At 40.3% G+C, this 23,097-nt stretch overlaps 1 protein-coding gene across 2 annotated transcripts in view; it reads right to left on the bottom strand.

Annotated features, from left to right (window-relative positions):
* Positions 1-23,097, bottom strand: part of DGCR2 (DiGeorge syndrome critical region gene 2) — a 46,055-nt gene that overhangs the window by 20,828 nt on the left and 2,130 nt on the right. For both annotated transcript variants that reach the window (XM_054645497.2, XM_054645498.2), the window contains exon 2: positions 4,758-4,880. In XM_054645497.2, the coding sequence (XP_054501472.1) occupies positions 4,758-4,880 (123 nt within the window). The remainder of the gene's footprint in view (positions 1-4,757; positions 4,881-23,097) is intronic.

Genomic DNA, 23,097 nt, shown 5'->3' with positions numbered 1-23,097 from the left:
TAATTCCATCTGGTAATTTGAGAGGTGAGAGAACTTTAAGATTAAGTCCAGTTTTGTGCCTCAGTATTTGGAAATATAGTTCAGAAGCTCCTAGAGAGGAGGGATTCTTCGCAGACCAAGCAGCTCCATGCTGTGTGTTATCAACTGTATTGTGCAAGGACATCAATGCCAAGCAAGAACAGCATCCTGCTGTGCTGAGTGCTATTCAAAGTAATGGACTGGCAGAAAACAGCTTATAAATTAAACACCACAAGGTAGGGTAAAAAAAAATAGGAGTTCAGCAAGAGCTCAGGAAAGGTGTGGAAATGTTCAGAGGTTTTTATCATTAATACCTAGGTTTTAAAAAAGAGAGGTACTAAAAAGTGCACAAATGTCAAGAGTCACTTCAAGCATACAAAACATCCTTGGTGAAACAAAACACAAAGCTGTTTTTGATCACTTCAAAACAGGTTGCTGCAGCTGCTGCTTCATCAGAAGGGAAAGATGTGAAACTGATATGGATAGGATTTATGAAGGGCACTCAAATTTAAGACATCCATTTTCATTCATGGGCAACAGAAAAAAACATCAAGCCTGCAGTTTGGGAGGAAAACACAGCCAGAGCTATACTAAACCCTGCTCTGCTCAGCTTCCTGAAAATGAGTTACACCAGAAGGCCTGCAAAGAAGGCAGGATATCTGCAGAAGCTGATCTGATATTCTGGTAGAAGCAAAGCTGGAAATCCAATAAGCAGTAAAAGGTAAACTGCAGATCCCTTCTCTCTTACGGGTTTAAATACAGAACTTTTATAAAGGTGAAAAAGTTATGTTTCTACTTTGATTGCTTGTGTAGAAACATGAGAGAAAGTGATTAGAAAGAATAAATTCCATTTGTAGAAGTCCTTGTTTAAGATATTAATGCCTGTTTCTACAATTTCATAAAATACACCACTTTGGGACAAACTATTTTTAGGATCAATTACTGTTGACATAGAAGAGTCCACAAATTTCTTGAAGCTCCACTGCTTAAGCAGAAGCGAGTCACAGGCACATGCTACATAATGAACCCTCCCAGCAATTTTTAGTATTGCTCACAGGAGTAGGCAGACACTGGTTTTAGTCTGTCAGAGAGATGAATTGAGGGTAATCACTGCAGCAGATTCCACTGACACATGGGTGCCTAGTGGGAAGGGCAGGGGGAACAGCACTTTGCACGTGGAAAATTTGTGACTGAGAGGAATTCCATGTTTTAAAGGAAAATGGCCATTATGATAAGAGACAGTGAGAATAAAAACAGCTATAATGACAATCTTCAGAGAAATATAGCAAAAAATAGGCATCTCACACACTTATTCAGATTGTCAATGAATTAAATGTCTTACTTGTGTTCTGAAAAAAATGCCAGAAGAAATTCAAACAAAAAGTCTCACAATTTGGAATGTTTCTTGCACTTTAGCCAATATATGATTACCAAACTAATTTATTAATTATGGATCCTCTTCTTTTAATAGGACCTTTGTTACTAACACAAATGAAATTAGGCCTAAAAAAGGTGAACCAACAGTGGCAAACAATTTACAATGGCTTTGTAATAAACCTTTCAAAACACCAACTAAGGAGTCACTGAAACACATTTTTAACACCACCACAAAACCCTAATTCACTGCCATTGCTCTCTTCTGAGTTGCTCATGTTGGAGTGTGCCATTATTGGCTCAAAGGCTGAAGAATAACAAGCTTCACAACCAGATTCAGGGCCCTTTCTTGCATGCTTTCTTTTCATGCTTCAGAGAGCTTTCATGCCTTTTAATTTAAAGATGTTATAATTCTCCAAGTTTCACAAGTCCAGGTGGCTTCACTAACTAGCTCTTTTAGTCTTCAGACTGCCTTTATTGAAGGGAAGAACTTTTTAATTAAAGTATTTACATTTAGCTGAATCATCACACAACTGCTCATCTAATCCAAAGGTATTTTCTACATTTAAAGCTGCATCATTTCTTGTTAATTCAGTGGCCAAAGAAGAAAGTTGCCACTCCTGGTATGACTGTGTTACTATTATTAGCAGCATTAGCTCCCCATCAATGTCCCAAGACAGTGTCTCCTGTGACTCCTCACATGTGTACTGCTTTCCTCAACACAGGCACACTGTGCTATTCCAAACTGATTCTGCCCTCAGGTTCACTTTCATTGATGCTGCTCCTCTTTATGCTCCAGCACAGCATTCCCGTGCACACCAACCTCTTCTATTCCTGACAGCTCTGAATAACACCAGCCCTTCAACACCCATTGCAGGTCACCATGCAATCCTACCCAGTTTATTGTTACAGGTATAATAGTTTTTACATCCTACACGAGTAGTTCTTGTTCCTCTGGTTTGCTGGCTGCACTCCTCACATCACTGTGCAAATATCTCAGTTCTTTCACAAACACCACACCTGCTTTCTGGCTGTTTTACTGAGCACAGCCTTTTCACCAATTACTTATCTAATTACTCCTCTCATCAAGTGGAATACTTTCCTCTCTCTGCTGTCCAGCATTTTCCCCTCTGGTATTTACATGCATTATTCTTCTCTTCCTGCACATAGACATGGTGGTGAATCAAGTCTCTCCTACATTTCATTTCTTTAACCTTCAAGTTCTTCTTATCATGTCAGGCTAGACAGTCTACACCCCAAACACAACACCAAAACCCATGTATTGAGAAATGTTACTCCCATAAAACCCTCCTCCTATCAATATACCAAACATTCTTTGGAACTCCAGTCCTTAGTCAACATCATCCTGGTGCATACTCCAGGCAATAACTTAAGTTGCTGACTAATACATCAGGAGCAGGAGAAGATAAAAATATTTTTCTATTAATGTGGAAGTTCAAATGTTCCCACAAGCAAAGTCTTCTGCTTTTTGAGTAAATCCAAACACTAACATGACTCTGCCCTCCCAGAGCCACTGAAATTCCATTATACTCCAGAATTTCATTAGGGCCACAGCTTTTTTACATTTGTCCAAAGTTAGCTAAAAAGGAAGAATAACAGCACAGCTATAAAAGCAATTTTCTTTAGGACATCCACATTGTAAAGAATATCTTTAAATAGACTATCAATGGCACAGCTTAATTTTCAGTGTCAGAACAAACTACCAACTGCTTTTCCCCTTTACTGCACATTCACACACCCACACTAACAAAAAGTTTTCTTGAAAGAGCACTGACATTCTTTCAATTATTTGTCCATAATACACACTAGGGAGATGGCTAACTCTAGCACAGCTTCAAAGTTTGAATGTTAGATTTATTTCTCTAATTCCTCTAGATAATATGAATATTTAAAAGAATTTGTTGCTGTAACACATCAATGTTACTATTTTGTAGCACCTCTCTAAAACAGCTGAGAACTCAGAATGATGAATGCTGTTATGGCAATGCCACAGAGTTCATGTGATTCTCTGCCAAGAAAATGAAGTAGAGTTCACTGGAAAAGAACTTCTTAAAATAGTTTTTGAATGTAATTTAGTTCCACTGTAAAGATAAAAAGTTTTCAATTATGCCACAGTTGAATTCATGCTTTCAGATACCTGTCTCATTGTTCTTAACAGAAAAAAAATTACAGGTTAATTCACTTTTAAGATACACAGAAAGAGCTGCACTAGCCTGTTTTTCAAGAACAACTGAAAACATTCAAAATTGTGATTGTACAGTCACAATATTTCTTTTTTTTTTAATCACAGCTCAGTATCCAGTAGCTTTAGCAGAGATCCACTGCTGCTGAGAGGCTCCTCAAAGCATATAGTCATAGGAGCTTATGAAGTGCAAATACACCAGCTTGTCTGGCAGAACAAAGTTCTCCACTTAAGCACAAGAAGCATAATCAGAACAGGGAGCAATAAAACAAGCTCTCTACCCAAGTCCAGCAATGCCACCCAGCACTGTCTGAGTGATATACAACCAAATCAGTAATTCCAAATTTAACCACAGGCCTATGTGTCACTTCAGTTCAACTGCAACATTTTTTCCTTGTCGGGAGTCTCTCTTCAGACCACAAACTCTCCTCATCTTCAGGATACCTGCTCTGACCATAAGAATGGAAGGATAACTCAGACAAGCAAAAAACTGTTTGTGGTATTAGCTGCTCAAAATGAAGAGAAGCCACCTCAGTCTTTGTTAATAATGGGTACAGTTCTACCAAACAATCACCAATTTCAAATAAAAAGAAACAAACAACCTTGTTAGGAAAGTTAATCCACAAACACCAGAGGTTTATGTCCAAAAAGGAGACAGAGGAGTCCTTTCTGGCTTTATTTGAATAAAGGGAGAGGCCATGGGGCATCCCCCTGGGATCTCTCGAATTTTTGGAGGACACAGACTCCTTTTTATCCCAATTTCCCAGCCACATTTCCCTTCTCTCTTTGCTCATTGGCTGAAGTACTTGAGAGGTACAGACTCCCCAAAATGCCTGACACTGAAGATTTCCCTCTAATGTATAACCCTCCCTTTTAATTTTTAATTCTTACTCAATTTAGGGGTTTTTCTTCCCCATTGTTTCTTTCATCTTCCAATGTCTTTTTTCGTTTATCAACAAACCTAAAGTTTATTTGTAAAAGTAAATATCAATCAGTGGAATCCTTCTCATTATTTTTTATCTCCCAGTGCTAGTTTTATCTACCAGCAGACCCACAGCTTGTTTGTAAAGACAAATTCACTATTCCTTTCAACCTGAAAGAGTCAAAGTACTGCTGCAAAGTAAGCTGGTACAGGGCTGAGCAGTCTTTTAGATTTACTTACCTGGACAGTCAACTTCATCACTCTCATCCTCGCAGGTGGGCCACCCATCACACTGCCAGGTTGAGGGGATGCACTGAATGGTCCCACTCCGACAAGCAAACTGCCCCGGGGTGCAGCGCAGCTCTGGGAAAGGGAAAAATGGTGCTTTGTTTGAAATGTTATCTATTCTTGCAAATTTATACATATATTAATCATCTGTCATGTCATGGATCACTGAAGTGTAATGGATAACATCTCTGGTTAACTCAGCCTGTTAAAAACTCCTTCAGCTCAGATCACTTCATGCCTCAAACTGCATGTTTGTGGTTTTAACAGACAGGAGGGTATGGGAAATTATTCTCTCAAGACATCCGTGGTAAAACCTTCCTGATAAAGATAGCCTGTGAGCAGCTATTACCACAGCATTACCCATCTGCTTCTTGTGGGGCACTGAGGAGTGCTTGTTCAATTTTCCCAGAGCTGAAGTTCAACAAAAATATGCTTTGATAGGTGAGCGCTGCATTATGCAACAGCCTCAGAATCCTATTTCCATTCCAATCACTGTGTATGCCAGAACCCACCAGACTTGCACAAATGCCCAATCTGATTTAGAGACATTTCACAGAACTACTTGTAACACAATATCTATATCCATGAACCTGTTTTCACTCTCTAGCTTCAGCTCTTTTGTAGAATTTCTCCATGTGAACACATCCTTTACTAGAAACTGTCACTATCTGCAAACATGTTGCTCCTGCTTCTGTGAGTTCACTGCCTACTTGCCATCACTACACTGTCACACCTAATTAGCATTATAAAAAGTACAACTTTTTTAAAACCTCTTTTTTTCAATTCCATCTATCAAATGCCAGAACCTAATAACTCAACTTCATTTTATGTCCCTCAAAACATTTTGCAGGGAATAAAAAGGTCTGTCTACAAAAGTGAACAATTCTAAGCTTGTTCACAGCCGGTCTGCCAGTGCCAACACCATCCACAGGCTCAGTTTTGCACCTAACCATCATTGTCCATCTTTCTTCTTCATCTGTCTAGTGGTTGTCAATTTTCCAATCGTTGTTTTTGAGCAATTTAGCACATTTTCCTCTCAGTGAGCTGCACTAATCCCAGGTAATTTACATCTAGAGAATAAGCACCTTTTTAAACAGAAAAAAAAAAGAAGTTTATATGCAAAACATACTGATTTTGAATGGATCCAGTAGGCAACTGTCCTGCAGAAGGAAATCACTAAAAGAGAATTTAAAGTACAGGTATGCATTCTCTCATCCACAGCTTACAACATAAGAGCAGACTGTAATTGCAATTGTTTCTTCTTGAAACACATGCCTAAGCTAAATCAAGACAGAGGTCACATTTAATGTTCAAACAACACGACTGGGCGTAATAAACCCAGTCACCAGGCATTCTGAATAAAGGCTGTACACATACACCTGGTAATTGGTATAACATATTGATAACAGGCCTCTAATTCCATGCTAGACTAAAATCCAGTCCTACTACTGGTTCCTCTGTAAAGCACAGACCTGCTCTTCTAGAAAAATAAAAGCAGGCACATCCTCTTAGCAACCACCTACTCAGAGCAAACATTCAGGTCACAAGATGCTAAGAACTCACAGGGACCTGCCAGACTACTGAGGGCAATAGACAGCACAACGAGTGCTCTCACCCATTTAGAGCTTTACTCAGCCCAAACAGAAAAAATACAATTACCAGTCATAATGACTTCCCCCTCAGATTAAAAAAAAAGGCATAATTTATTTAGCCTGAAGAGGGAAAGAGGAATTAAATGGTTGGGGGCGGGGGGGGCTGTGTAAAACATAGAGGAAAAGCTTCACTTACCCAATATAGCAAGAGAGAAAATCTAAAATCTATCTTTAAGCTAAATAATTTCAAATCTAATATCTATGAGTTAATTAAATCTCCTTCTAAACTTAGAGGGAAAAACCCAACAACACAGAAACCAAATCAAACAAATACAAAACCTCAAGCTGAAATGGAAAGCACTCAGATTCCAAGTCCACAGAAGAGCACCATTTGGTAAATGATTGCAGCTTCTTTTGCCACTTTTGCACAAGGTCAGGACGCAGTGGGAGGCTCCTTAGAAAGTCTTGCTACTACAGTTTCAAGTACAGAATTTACACCAGGGCCCGTGGGAGATCTTTTAACACATCAAAGACTATTCTCAGCCCAGCTCCAGGTTTGCACTGCATCCACCCATAGTTATGGCAAAATTCAGTACTTTAAAATAAACTTTTTTTTTTCTTTTACTGCTTATTTTCAATGGAATTCACACATACACCCTGTGAACAAAGTTATTCTGCAGCCTTCTGGCTTCACAGGCAGCATCCACCAGGAATGCCAACCTGCACAAGGGAGAAACAGTCAAGAATACTTCTGTCTGTCTGCAATTTCATACATGCTATTACTATTTTATGTACAATTACATATGAGTGGTTCAGATAAAAGGATGACTCCATCTCAGCATTATGGGCATTAAAAAAATGCCAGCTACATGCTGTAATGTCATGACTTCCTGTGTTACAGACACTCCTCTCTGAAGAATGTGGATACATGGAAGAGTACAAAACATTTCTAGTAAAACACCTTTCAGACCAGCTGTACCATTGTTCCCAATGGAGATCATGCTGTCAGATGCACTAATTATTTCAGACCAAGGAACGTGAACTGCTATGCAATTCTGCTGTGGAGGGGGGAAACGTGACACAAAGAAATCCTGTGAAATTAAAATCTCTGTCAATAAACCTTCCTAAGCCATCCCAACTCATAGCCATCAGGAGTAAGATACAGACATAAAAATAGATGGAAGTCTATAACAAAGCTGTAAGATACATAGCCCAGGAATGGAGATATTTGGGAGAGGCAAGGATGCACAGGGTACGTGCTGGTCTCCAGAACCCAGTGAAACATTTCATGTCAGTAGCCTATTTTTAAGTTAAAACAGCAGATAAATGAAAACATCTCAAGCCCATCTCCACCACAGAAAAGGGAAGTCACACTGCCAGCAGCAGGACAAGAGTCAGGAAGATGTATGAGCAGTACTGAATAGTACAACATTATGTGACCATCCATCTTTCCTGGAATGCAAGTAATCACTTAACACATGGTCAGACCTTGTACTTTCCAGGAGTGTGGTAAATAAAAACTGTTTCTTCACCCATATATTTTCAGTTCTTTTGAAGAATAGCAAAGATTTCAAAAATATCAGTACATTTCTGTCCTTAAAGCCAGATATCTCTCACAGTTCACAGCTGTTGATGGTAACTCACAGCAAGGAAGGATGAAGAATGTACCTTAAACTATCACCTCCACACAGCACTAAAACCATACTTTCTACCAGCTGTTAAATGCAGAAACATTTCATATTTTCAAAATCATTAGTAAATATGCAATGGCACAAGTTCAGCTAAGAGCAAGCAGCTGTTGGAGCAAAAGCACAAGACAACATTAAGCCAAGGGCATCAACAATTGCCTCGAGGTGAAAATGTGGAAATGCAACCTCCCCCAGCACTCACATATGATGTGATGAGTGACATCAGCAGTATAATGATTCACATGTGCAATTCTAACATTAAAGGCTTCTTTTTCTTTTCAGCATCAGATGCAGTCTTTGCTATGCTACACGATGAAATTTAGTACACTGAAACCTTACTGCAGAGCAATTAAATTTATCTGGCATTTGCTGGGAAGAAAGGAGACAATTACAACACTGAAAATAGCAGAAACTGTAGTTTTTGCACTATACAGAGTATAAGCTTACAAAACATCACAAAGTTCAGGCAGTGTGAGAACATGAAAACACTTGAAGCAGTGAGGTGTCATGATAGTCTCTTCATTTCACTGCCTCAGAGCACTTCTACAACATTAACCCTCAACCAACCAGTGCATCCTCATGCCACAGTTACAGCAAAGTACAGAACTATTCAAGAGTCTGCCAAAGGCTACAGACAAGATGAACCTGCAGGAGCCCAGCTGTCCTGACTGCTGGCTCTGTGCTTTCATGATCACACTGGGTTTATTCCCTAGACCACAAGCAACGTGCTCGTTCACCAGCACACCTGCACCTGAACAAATGTCTGCCAGAAATATTAAGTAACAACAGTGTGTTCTCTGGTAACACTTCACCTTTTTCTCTACTATAAACTGGATACAGAAAACAAGAAATTCCTTAACTTGATATAAAAAGAGAAGAAAAACTGAAATCAGATTCAGACCATCAATTCTACAAGCTAAATATATAACACAAGATAAAACTTACTGTCAAATGATGGCCAAAAAAAACTTACACCAACTTGCTTGGTCATGTTATTAGATAATATAACTCCTCCACAAGTCTCTCATCTGAAAGAAGTCTTACCAAGGCTCCTTGTGGACTTGTAATTCAAAATTTAAAAGAAAACTTACAAAACAGTTGGAAAGTTACTTCCTCAAACCAGAAATGACAAGATTACAAATCAATTTAAACACTGCCACACAAACAAGAGGCCTTCATCTGCTTTAGCTGTCACATATTTTTCTAAGCTAGCCAGCAGCAAAACCAACAAGATTTTTGACTAACAGAAAAACTGAGGCTTCACACAGGAAAAACCTAATCTTTCAAGGTAGTTGCTTACATGCTCACAGAAAGCTTTTGTTCTGAAGATTTCACCCACTGCATGTTGAATGCTAGGTGTTTCACAGAACTCGTGTATTTCAACATAGGGGTCAACTAGCTCTTGAATTTTCTTTAAATCTTTACAGCAGGATAGCTTCCTGATTTTCTGCAAAGTACTCAAAAAAAACCACATTTACAAGAAGCATTATCCACAGGAAGGACTTCATGATAGATAATAAAACACACAAACACACACACACACACACACACACGCTCCCTTAATTTCCAGCCAGCTTCATCTGGTTCACAAAACAAACAGATTTTGACCACTACAGAATGATCCAGGAAGCCCTTTCAGGTTTAACACCTCATGTACTCCCTCTGTGTAATTGAGAACATTTTCCTCCTGGAGCCCAAGCACTGAGAAGCTGCAGTGCATCCTTCCTGAGCAGATGCACTCTGGTCACTGAGTTGCCCTGAGCATTACACGTCCTGAAACCTGAATTTTCTGCATCATTTTAAAGAGGTTCATTTGGACTAAGACACCTCCTGCTCACATCTAAACTGAAACTAATTTTTTATTAATCTTCCCTGTTTTATGCAAGACATAAGGGATAAATGGTTACTCAAAACAATTGGTTTATTTTAAAGACAGGGAGGGAGGATCTATATCCAGTATGTGAAACTATTTTTTCAACACAGTACATCTCGTTTTAGAGCTTCCAACACCAAAGCAAGGCTGTAACAGACATGAGACAAAATGTTGATTCTAAACAAGTTCACCTTGCTGGTTCAGTTTCCTAAATGAATGTGATCAGTTGGCTTTGAAACAGCAAGCTTTAGATCAAATTAGCTACTGTCTGTCCACATTAGGTCAGATCAGCTCTGGTTTGTCCCCTTGCAAGCAGAAAGATTCCATGCTCCAGCTAATTCAGCAGAAATATGGCTGTACAAATCCAGTAACATTCATGTGGAATTGGGGCTTCATAACAGTTGTCTGCCACCAAAGACAGAACATCTCCTAATGTGTCTGTTGTTTTAAATATTTGTTCTAACAGCAAACATTGAAACAGTTGGGACCTTCACCTCCACAGCAGCAGCAAAGCCTGGAGTGAGGAGCAGGGTCACAGCTCTGAGGCACGAAAGGCTGGTCCCAGGTCACACCACTGGGGTGACACAAGGAGCAGGGCTGGAAACAGCTCGTGGCAATGAGCAAAAGCCAGCAGCTGGAAACATTTCCTGCACAGATAAGCTGCTGGGTAAATGAGAAAACTTTGATACTGTTTTAGCAGGATTATCTATCCTGCTTCAATTGAAGACAGAGATACAGAAGAAATTCAGCTGGAAGTAATGTTAGATGCAATAAAAATGATGAGGCCCTATCTCAGGCACGTGTAATAAACATCTGCTGAAAAGCATTAGGTGAACACATCAAAGTTCTCAAAATCTAAATTTCAACCTTATATTTTCAAGATTAACACTACAGAAACCTGTGGAAAAAGGAGCAATAGATTCTAAAGTAGAAATGCATCCCTGACAAACAGAACATCCCCACACCTATTTTCCTAGCCCTAAAATATAAACTCTCCAGCAATATAAAAACCTTGATATCACAGCAATTCACAAATTCAGAGGTACAGATGAGGAACCAGAGGATAAAACTAAAGCCTCCAAAATATAACTCTCAATTCAGCAAAGTGCTTTGATACAGAAATTAAACTCAGTGACTACAATCACTGATTATGAAAGTTTGGGTTCTTCTGGGTGCAATTACTGAAGTTTTCTTTATTAAAGGATTCACCAGATAGTAAAGTCTGATACATTAGAAGATAGTATTATAGTAGCTAAGACTACAGATGCACTAGGTGTTAGTGTTTACACAGCAAATATAGATTTTAATCTATTTCAGTTTTTAATACAAAGAAATGTAATTTTTTATTTGCTACACTAATTGTTCTTGTCTGCTGAGCTTCATTTGTATGGAAATTGAGATTTTATTAAATGTACACCCAGCATTTAATGTTATTTGAATTATAAGCTCTTACTCTGAAATTCATGTACTGGAAGAGATAAGCTTGAAGTACATGGGTTGGTTTTATACATAAGCTTTTAATGAACAATGGCAGGTGTCTGTGTACATCAAACTTACTTTGCTTATTTTGATCACATTTCTCAAGGTTGGACATGGTAGATCCTCTGGCATCATTTTTATTTACAGACCAAAGGAAAACAAAGGACAAAAATACTTCCTTCTTTCTCAGTGTAAGTCACTCATTGTCCCAGACCAGATGAACCAACCTGTAAGGGAATATTCTGTTCAGATTTCAAGAGGCAATTACAGTCATCAAAAGCTGATTAAGCATTAACAAAAACTCTAACTACAAGTGCTTAGACCAGTAACTCTTCTTATTCAGATTTTAACTTGTCCAACAGGTCTTTCTTATGTTTTGTAATACTCAACCTACATACTTAAGACCTGTACCTACATGTTGCACTATCCTTTTGTATTTTAACACATTTAGGAACAAGTTTACTAAAATTGAAAAATTATTTTTTTCTTAAATCACTGTTTCTATATAACCTGAGCCATGCTACACTGCATGAGTATGATCAGATCCCGTACCCTGCCAGCCAAATGCCCAACTCCCTAAGTCCTTCACTCCTGGAGATTCTGCTGAACACCAGTGCTCACCAAATGCCTGCAAACAAGCACCACAAACAAAACAGCAGAAGGAACACCACACCCACCACCATCAAACAAACACACACCACTCTATATCTAATATTTATGCTCAAGAGGAAGCACAACACAATCAATATTGCTCTACCCTGGTATTTACTGCAGTAACATAAACTTTAAAATCCTCTTAATACTTCCAACACAACAACATAATGATGGTTATCATAATGTAGTCCTCAGCAGATATGTGAAAAAACTGTCCTTAAGGTAATCATCTGTACTTAAAAAGCAGTTTCCCTAACTTGGATGTGTTCCAAGTCCACAGGTGAAGGTCGCTGGAGCAGGTACAGTGCACATCTCACAATATTCCTGCCAATCTGCCAGCCTGAAGGAGCAGGGCTGTGCTGCCCCACCTCTGCTCACAGTGGCCAACACCAGCTGCTGAACAGCCCTTGGGGACAGAGCAGCTCGATACAAACTGCACCTGAGGATGCTCTGACTCAGTCCCAAACAGGCTTTCTTGGTTTTAACCTGTCTTTGAGGTACCCCCAATCCCATACAAGGGCTCTGCTCTCAGGGAAGAGAAGCCATACATAAATGGTATTTCCCTCAGCTCCAGGTCTCAGAGAAGTCCCCACTAACCACTCATTTCCCAGCAGGTCCTTGTGTCACTCGGTGAATCTCACGTATTTTTGAGTTTATCATTATAGCACCCACTGCTGCGTTCAGTGTAGCAGAATAAATAAATACAGTACTTTATAATAAAGTCACAGTAAGAGGAAAGCAGCCTACAACACTGATCTTTTCCAGAGAAGAAAATTATTTATGAAGCTCATGTGTCACCACCAGTTACCCATTTCATAGATAGTTTATTCATTTCTGGTTCTACTTACTGCTCTTCAAATTAAAAGGCTACAGAATAATTAAAATTTAAAACCTTCAGAAGAAATAAAAGCTAGAGAAAAACAGCATTCCATTTTCATGTCCAATTCCACAGAAGATAAAATGCTTGGTGATTCACCCATGATACTGCAAACATGCTTAGGAAGTACCCTTAGAGCATGTAGCTTTGGTTCATCATGGCCTGAGTATGTGCAGGAGAATATGAAAGCACAACAGTACCTAACAGCACAAAGCCTGGAGGAAAAAAAAAAGGCCATGTGGTATGCTTATAGCCAAAACACAGCCCACACTTATTCTCAAATCTAATTCCAGCTCCAAAAACTGGAGATTCTGAAGCTATAATCCCATCTAATAGTAATACATCAGTTCCAAAAATAAATAAATAATACATGTTAGAGGCACTGGCATTTTCTTCATAACCTCAGCATGCTGTTCCATGAAGTAATTAAAATTGTGACAGCATTCCAGCTGAAAACTGTAAATCCTTAATGAGTAACACTCATCAACATTCAGTATTACTCAGTGTTCTGTCATAGTAAGTTATGCTAGATCACCTCAACATCCATCAAAAAATTTTACAGCATAGTAAGGAATGGTAGCAGTCTCCTTCCCCTCATGTTTGTTCTGCAGGTACCCACTCCCCAGAGCTGGAAGGCAGGGACAGGGAGCAGAATGAAGCCCCCACAATCCAAGGGGAGATGTTCAGTGAGCTGCTATGGCCACTCAGACACACACAGGTCTATGGGGCTGGACAGGATCCACCCAAGGATCCTGAGGGAGCTGGTGAAGCACTCACTGAGCCACTTTCTATCATTTACAGCAGTCCTGGCCAGCTCAGCTGGTCCCAGCTGACTGGAAATCAGCAAGAATGACAGCCAGCTGCTGTAAGAAGGGTCCTAAGGTGGATGTGGGGAATTTCAGGCTGGTCAGTCTGACCTCAGTGCCAGGGAAGGTTGTGGAGCAGATCATCCTCCATGAATGGCACGCACAGGACAAGCAGGTGATCAGCCCAGCCAGCGTGGGTTTGTGAAAGGCAAGTCCTGCCTGACTAACCTGATCTCCTCCTAGGACAAGGTGACCCACTTAGTGGTCCAGGGAAAAGCTGTGGATCTCATTTACCTGGTAGATTTTAGTAAATCTTTAACAGCACTTGCTGCAGCATTCTCCTGGATGAACTGGCTGCTCCTGGTTCAGAGGGTAAACTCTTCACTCAGTAAAAAACCTTCAGTCAGGGAGGCCCAGGGCAGACCTCTCCACCCTCTAGAACCATCTGGAAGCAGGCTACAGCAAGGTGGGGGTCAGCCTCTTCTCCCAGGTAACAAGCAACAGGACAAGAGCAATGAGCCTTAAATTGCATCAGAGGAGGTTTAGATTGGACATTACCAAGAGGGTTGCCAAGCACTGGAACAGGCTGCCCAGAGAAATGGAGTCAGGATCCCTAGAGATATGTAAAAGAGGTGTTGATGTGACTTTAGGACATGTTTTGCTAGTGGACTTGGCAGTGCTGGGTTAATGGTTGGACTAGAGAGTCTCAAAGGTCTTTTCCAACTGAAATGATCCTGTGATTCTATATTTATTACACCTACACCCTGCACGAGCTTGGAACTGACCCAGTTTTTCCTTGCTCACAAGTGTCATTCACTGCAATTCATTGTCTGCTCTTTGTCTGGAGGGCAAACTCAAGGCCAGGAAGGAAGGAAAAGAGAAAGAGAAATCAAAATAACTACAAAAAAAATAAAAAAGCACAGGCAGGGAACAGACACAGCATTCAGCCAAAGCAACAACATTAGAGCTTCCTGAATGGGAATCCTGGCTATAATTTTTTAAGACAGAAAATACAGACTTTGAGCTGCATGAAAGTGGGCACTTATTCCTAAAACTGAAAGAAAAAAAAAGTATTTCCCAATTCCCCAGCACTGCTAATACCAAAGAGAAAAGAAAACTTGCTACTTGGACTAAGCTGAAAGAATACTGTGAATTAGGCAATGAAGCATTCCAGACTGAAAACCAGTTTATTTTCATAGTGAGAATACCAGGCTAAGCAACAGTCTTGCACTTTTCCCCCCAAGAAACTGTTATATTATGATAATAAGTAAAGAGGCAGAAGGGAAAAGCAAAATACAGCACAGCCACAAAGAGCAGTCAGTACAAACAAAACCCAAGCCATTGGTACTCGAGAAGCCTCTAATATGGCTCAAAATTCATGCCCTCTGTCTCACTAACAACTTTTTTCAGGACCTCAAGTGTTTTGTACAGCCTTAGGCAGGATTTCAGTGTTTTAGTACAACAGTGACAAGCGACTTACACCCGTGCAGCACCAAATTTTTAACGCTTTACCTAAAGAAAGCTGATCAGTGCAAGTGCCAATCACACCTCACAAATTCACTTAACAATTTCAAGCAAGCTTGAGAGAAGTAAAAACCAGGAAAATAGCATATGTCTTTCAAAAGCTTGCACAAGGGAAGCAAATTCTGACCTTCTTGAGTTTCAGAGGGCAGGAAAGCCCCAGATGGCTTGCGCTGCTCAGCAGGTGCCAGCCTGCCAGCACACCTGGTGTCACACTGTCACCACCGGGGGTGGTTTCCCAGAGGAGGGAAGTGGTGAGCTGGGCTAACTGAACCTTTGCAGGAGACCCTGCAGGACCCCCAGCTTTTTCATGCCAGAGAACATATTGTGGACAGGCAGAGGGACACGGGCAAGATGTGGCCTTATTAAATCAGTGCCAAGCAAGGGTACTACAGCAGAGGAGGGACAGAGGGACAGGGACAAGCCCACTGGAGCCCAGGTTTCATTAAGCCCCACTGCTTATGAAACATGCTCACAGGAAATAGTGCTAAGTAAACAGCATTATTCCTCACACAGAATTTAAATACAGCCACACACACAATACACTAATTCTCCCAAGAAGTGAGCCAACAAAGAAAAAGTCCATTAAGAACAACATCAGCACTGATATAATCAGCAAGTCATCAATTGTGTCCAGAAAAGGGCACCAAAACCAACAGTGATTTCTCCCTACAATCCATACACCAGGTCAGGGCAGATGGATTATCCCACACACACCACAAATCCTTCAACTACCTGGGTTCCACAGCTCAAAGTACTGCTGTATCTAAAGCTATTACCTGGTAGCTGCCCACCCAGAACTATTCCCAAAAAAATTCAGGCATGTGAGATGGTTCCTCTCCTCTTCCTGTATTCTCAAGATTAATACATCTCACCAAGTCAGCGTGGATCAGTGTTTGTTCATGTACAAAACAGTTTCACTAAGAATCAGCAGAGGAATAGGCTGTATTCCCTTTGACCAAATAAACTATAGGTGTACAAACAAAAAACAAAAAAAAATCCCCAAACAAATAAACAAAACCAACACAAACCCCAAGCCCACAAAAAAAAAAAAAAAAAAAAAAAAAAAAAAAAAAAAAAAACAAAACCCAAACCCAAACCCAAAAAAACCCAAACAACTAAAAGCTAGCAAATAATCTACAGAAATTCATTTTCCTCAGAGGAAAAATTCATATCCAAAATTTGACATGAACTGAATTTGTATTGCTTTAGATCACGTTTCAACAAGAAGAGTACCCAGATGAAACACGTTAACAGCAATTCAAGAACTGTCAGAGCAATCAAGGCTAATTTGTAGCCACCATTTAAACTGAAAGTAGGAATTGCCAGATTTCAGCAGTATTACTTAGCAAGCCCATTTACTTTCAGCAAGACAACACATGTTCCTTCTTTGCAGGAAAACAAAAAAGTTCCTATCTCATCTTTTTCTTTTTTAGTACACGATTCAGCAGTATTTAAGCATATTCCTTAAACTTTCAGCACATGAGCAATCCTAACAAATCAAATGAAAATACACAACTTAAAGCTAAGTATGTACTTTAAAAACTTTGCTGAACTAAAACATGAGGAATTGCAGTAGTCTTTAAAGCAAATAGGTGACAAAGTTCTACCTATGAAATCAGGTATTTTTAACTACATCACTCTCCAAAAACTAACATAATTTTTTAATTTTAAAACCAAATGAACATGGAAGAAGTTCTCTACAAAGCCCTAAGAAAGTTAAAGGTCTTAAACAAGAATCTAGCAATTCAGGGAGACAGGAAAGCTGTGCCTGAGCACTATTCAAATGCAGGTCACACTAAAAAAAGCTTTTGCTCCTGTTTCACTTTTGTTCACATCTTGTACAAGACTCGATGAGCAAGCACCTAGAACACTTAAGAGCAAAAATTCAATACACAGAAATATTATGACCTCAAATACAGAAACCCAGTTTTATCCTTGCACAGGAGCTGGTGCAGTGGCTGTCTGCACTGGAGCAAATGGCTCATGCTTTGAATAGCATTCCCCTGCTCCATTGAAGCCCAACACAGCAGGAATGTGGCCAATGTCAGCCACAGCTCTGGCTGTCCACACTGCATGAGATCCTGTGCTTCCCTCCTCTCCAGCAAAACAAACACCTGAGGAGAAATTCCACGTATTGAACTCCTAAGTTTAATAGTTCCACCAGAAGTCAGCAAAAACTGATCCAACCCAGCTGTAAAAAGGCACAGAACCCTCTCAGAGCAGTTTTCTCATCCCCCATACCTTCTAACAACTCAAGTACTGCCAGGACTCTTCAATATCTGCTATGCCCATGTGTCAGGTACTATGCCACAAAACTTGAACTTTGCCATTTTTTAGCTGCCACCTCAATAGAAAAACTACATTCAATTCCACTAGTGCTCAGAAAGACAAAGATGGGCACTACAGCATTCTTGAATCCTTTCCTTCAACCTGCTTACTGCCAGAATTGAGGTGCCTCTTCTTAAGTCTCTGATCTCCCTCCTGCAAGATTCCCAACATTTCATGCAGATTTTCCCAGATGTCATTAATAGAGTACTCTTATGTCACGGATTTTAACCAGTGAAGAGTAATTTAAGTGTATCAAATTTCCACAAATCCAACAGAGACAAAACACAAATGCAGTTTTAACCATCCCTAGATTAAAATAAGCTCCAGTAAGTTTTAGAGGCTTAAAAAAGCAAAATGCTACTCATGCACAAACTCAAACCCAGCAGGTGTTAGAAACAGGGTTGTTTTCTTCTAAAGTGTATAAAAGATGGTAAATTACTTTAAAGTCAGAATAAATCTTTTTATTTATGTTGCTAAAGAAATATTAACACAAACCAAACATAGAAGTGCTAAGGGACAACACCAACCCAGTTTTGCAGCCAGCCCAGAACACTCAGCATCATTCTACTACAAATGGCACTTAATCCCATTTTTCTATTAGCTTTGACTTTCAAATAATTCCACTGGGCACCCCAAGTAACTGGTCCTATAGTGGAAAAGGCATGAGGGAACACAACAGCAGCAGTGTATGAAAGAAAAGACAACACAGGAAAAGAGTTACACAAATGAAAATATGACAAAGAAAAATCAGTTAAAGGACAAAAGAGCAGGGAATATCCCAAGAGCAGCCACCCAAAAGCTACTTCTACATTCCCCCCCCCCGAGCTGGCTGATAATTCTCAAGCACAATAATCAATAAACAGAACAGAAGCTAAATATAATGTCAGACCAACCAATTTTAATTAAGTAGGAAGTTGAATGGTATTTAGTTTAGTTACAGAGAATGAAGTAACTATCAATTGCCATTGAACTTAAAACTGTATTACTAAATTCTCGGAATGGCAGGAAAATACTACAAATAACTTTCCTAGGAGATCCATTTAGCAAATACCATGTAAACCCTGTTCATGAAACCCAGAATTAGCAGGCTGACCCTTTCAAACAAAGAAAAAGTTAAAGTTTCACAGGAAACCACAAGATGCCAGAGGATTTCACAGTTCAGGGAATATGGATTAAAGGTTAATCCCAAACTCATGGTTTTAAGCAACTAAATTGCTCGAGTCCTGCTGCAGCAAATCAACGACTTCACCACCCAATCCATGTTTCCTCCTGGACTCAGGATCCTGCACAAAAGCACCTGTGAACTGCAGGGCAGACACGTGAGCCTGCCATGCAAGGATCCAGCATGAAACAGAAACCCTTGAGGGAGTGGAGAGCCAGGAAGGATTGGGCACTGGCAGGCACCCACCACACTTGGTGCTGCAGAAAAACTGGCACCTGAACTGTCCTAGAAAACTGTGAATCCGTTCCTTAAAGCTGCAGCTTATGAGGGACCCGTGCATTAGACTGCATTTATACAAATAATGAGCTATAGATGCAGGACAAACAGACTGGTCACGAGAGTTACCAAAAGAATCTGGTGTTTGGAGTTTATCATAGGAAATCATTAACAATGTGCTGGACAAACACCTTCAGGAGCTGCCTGGGTTTGCCAGATTTTCTTTTGGGACAGGAGGACAGACGACCCCATCTCTTTTACTCCTTCTAGCCATAACTTTTTATCAGCCTACACAGAATAAAAGATTAGCAAGGCTCTTCCCACCACAGGTTAACCCTTCAGATCACACAGGCAAAGATCTGCAGAGCCTCTCATTAGCTGTGCTCTGTTCCCTTTTTATCTAAGCTCTTCCTTGTCCAAGCTATCACTGCAAAAGCCCAATGCACTTGTCCACTTCAAAATACAGAACAACCCTGAGCAGACACATTAAGGCTTGAAGGGCAGGAGCTGTGATTCCACTCAATTCCTTCCTTCAGGTATCAGAAGCTCCACTCAGGGTACACAGGTCTGCACTGCACAATGGGAAGTTCTGCTAATCACAAAAGAAGTTATTCATATGCACCTCACAGCATCAAACAAGAACTTATAAAAGTTGCAAGAAATCACCACGTAAAAACCCAGAGACCCAGGCATTACTCAAAGATGGACCACAGAGGTACCTACTACGCTTACATTACAATTCAACATCAACACCAGCCCTAACAAAGGTAATGCCAGGGGACAGAATGATTCATTGAAGTCTTGACTGGTTTTCTGACATTCACCAGGGGATTTTACATCTTTCATACTTGGTATCTAAAATTCCTCTCTTCAGTCTAGCTGTGCCTTTCCCCTCACATACCAAGAAAGAAGCACAGCAGCTTCCTCCTGCTGCAGAGAGAGGCTGCGACAGTGCTTTATCCTCCATCACTTCTGCTATTCTGGACCAACCTTCCCCTGCCCCCAGACCTACTGTAGGGACACAGAACTCATGTGGCTGCAAATCCCCAAGGTGCCCCTCTGGTTTATCACTTCTCAGAGCCAGAGCAATGCAAACAGCCCTGCCTACTGACTCCTTTTTTTCTCCTTTACTTTGTAGCCACAGCTAGCAGCAAATCCACTTGCACCTCAAAAATTTTGCTTTATACTTAACATCAGGAATTACCAGTCTTAAAGTATCAGACCTGCTAATAAGGTCTGATACCTTCTGCTTTGTCTCTCTGCTACACTGAGATCAGCCACAAAAAAGATTTTTTGCATCCGTCAGCCTCGCTCTGCAGCTGTAAAAACAACAAACAGCAGAGCAAGGAACATCAGAACAAAACTCAATAATAGATAACAGTAGGAAGAAAAATAAAACTTAAAACCAGTAGATTAAGAAGCAAAGGGATGAGGGGGAAATACACCAGATTGGAAGACAGGCCAAGCCCTACTTTCAGCAAAATTAACTGAGGAGGTGTGATAAAAACCCTTCTGCCCCTCACTCCTAGAACCTTCCTCTTGGGAATTCACCTAAATACACAGACGGGAACTGCAGCTAGCAACGACATGAACCTGAATAAATATCACTCACCACAGCTCTCACTGACGTGGAGACAGTGAACAAAGAGCAAAATAAGGGTTCATGTTTGCCTACCAACAAAGTCTGTCCAGAGCAGAGGAACACTGGCCAGAGCAAATTTTATGACTCATATATTTGGGTCTCCATTTGAATTAATCAATACACTCCAACTGGACAAAACCAGACCTATCCAGTCACAGCACACCAGTGGATCACCTTGAAACTGTGCTGATTGTGGGTTTGCTTAGACCTCTACTCTGATATTTCTGCCTTGCATGTAAGACCAACACCCCTTGACTAAAAGACAAGGAAGAGTTAGCAATTTGAGCACATTTGTCAGTTGTATTGTGTCAAAACACCAACACCCCACCCGTAAGAACACAACCACAGCTGCCAGCAAGCTCCAGAGCGTATGGGAAGTTCCAGCTGGGAGCTGGATGGGGGTTTTTAACCAGACCACTTGCACTGGAAAGTCTTTCTAAGCATTGCAGATTAAGTACGTTGTGCAATATTTTTTTGAAACAGAACTTGGGTAATAAAATTACTTCCTCTAGCTGGCTTTGAAGTGGAGAAAAAACACTGCAAGAACAAGAACTCAATTGGCTTTTAGCTGCCTGGCAAATGCTCTAATAAGAAAGCCCGATGACCTACATTCACAAGGCTCTGTACTAAACCACTATTACAAAATCCAATATAAAGCCTGACCATGTTTAAGTGTTTTCCATTAGCAAGCAGCAGTATCTTGTTAGAGAAATATGAAAACATGTTATTGTCTTTAGTGATGATGACCTTAATTAATCCTCTAAACAGTATTCTGAAACATGTCAGCGTGGTCATTCCAGCCTGCTTAAGCTCCCAACACTACAGAAAGACACCAAAAGCTCCACTTCTCAGTGGGATGCACTGGGGTGTTAACAGAAAAAGAAACTTCTTAAACATTCTCAAGCTGTGAAAGACTGAATTTATAACAACTTACATCTCTGATGCTCTTCCAACAACCAGCAGAAATGCACTGGTTCAGAAACTCAGGCAAAACCTAAGCTAGCACCAGAACAGCTTATTGCAACTCAGTTAACACACCACTGAAATATTTCCTCACACAAAGACATCAGCTATCTCAGCCAGCTAGTCAGATAACCTGAAGCAGATGGGTTTGAGTTGTTCTGGAAAAGATTTTATTAAATTAAACCCTACTGTGGTAAATATCCCCAAAAAGCAACAGATAGAGTAAAATCAGCAAGTGTTTAAAGGAAATAATAAGTTAGTCTTTCACTCTACACCCATATAGTTGGAAGAGTTTGATACATTCAGCTTCAATTCTCATTAGCAGATTCCAAAAACAGTGACTAACACAACTCAAAGAGAAATGCCTTACTTTGAAAAAAAAGAACACTTTCAAAAATGCACTATACACCAGGCAACTAGTCAAACCAAGGATATGGTCAAAACAGAATGGAAAAGATGGAAACACTGGGGAAAAAAAAAATCTAAGTGGCAATTCTCAAGGGCTCAAAATTACCATTACAAGTTCACAGGTTCAGAAAAATCCAACTGCCCACAGTGCCTTCAGGAACCCAAGTCTGCACAGCTGGGGCCAGTATCATGGTATGTTGGAAGTACCTTGTGCTGTTAGTGACAGCAGTAGCACAAAACAGACTCACGTAACCAAGAGAGAAAAAAAACTGAGGAAAAAAGTAAATTTTAATTAATTTCTTCCTAATTTACTAAAGCCTACCTCACCCTAAATGCAGAAAAAAATAGATCCGTGTAAAATCACTGCTTTTCAGATTGCATGAAAAGATACTACAGTGGAGGAGGCTTAAAAGAAGGTTTTATTTGTCTGAAGAGCACAGCAAGAACATGGATACAAAGCTAGTGTCAAATTAACATGGAAATACAAAGAGATGCCTGATCTGCCGGGACTGAATTGTGAAGGGACTACACATTCATCTCGGAGTACAAAACCTCCCAGGGCTCTGCAGCACTCATCTGATAGTTCCAAGTACAGATTTAAGCTAAGCAAGCTGCAGGCGTCCTTCCTAAACCAAAAAGACAGTTGCTACAACACACAGGTTTAAAGAAGTAAAAAGGAAAGCAAACACCACCTGGGAAATAAATTCTAAGTCCAAGTACTCTTCTCTTTCTGCTGTCTCTCCCCAGAGTAGGCATGGGAGACTTCTTCACCACTGATTAAAGAGGTAAATTTGGTTCTGTGTGTCCTCTGTACTTGAATGAGCCAGGTTTTCCCTACTTGCACCTCACGTTTCAGGATCAAACCATGTGTTCCTAATCTATCAAATGGGTGATTTGTTAGAGACAGCAGATTCAAGATATAAATTATGCAAACCAAACAAGCCAGGTGACATCGGCAGAGAGCTGTGAGGCCACCCAGAAGTGATGGACTCTGCTCTGAGGAAGAGGGAGAAGCATCAC

The sequence above is a fragment of the Agelaius phoeniceus genome, chromosome 18 (genome assembly GCF_051311805.1).
Source record: "Agelaius phoeniceus isolate bAgePho1 chromosome 18, bAgePho1.hap1, whole genome shotgun sequence".
Taxonomy (NCBI): Eukaryota; Metazoa; Chordata; class Aves; order Passeriformes; family Icteridae; genus Agelaius; species Agelaius phoeniceus.
Note: the sequence above shows the minus strand (reverse complement) of the source record. Positions and strands in the feature narration are given on the sequence as shown.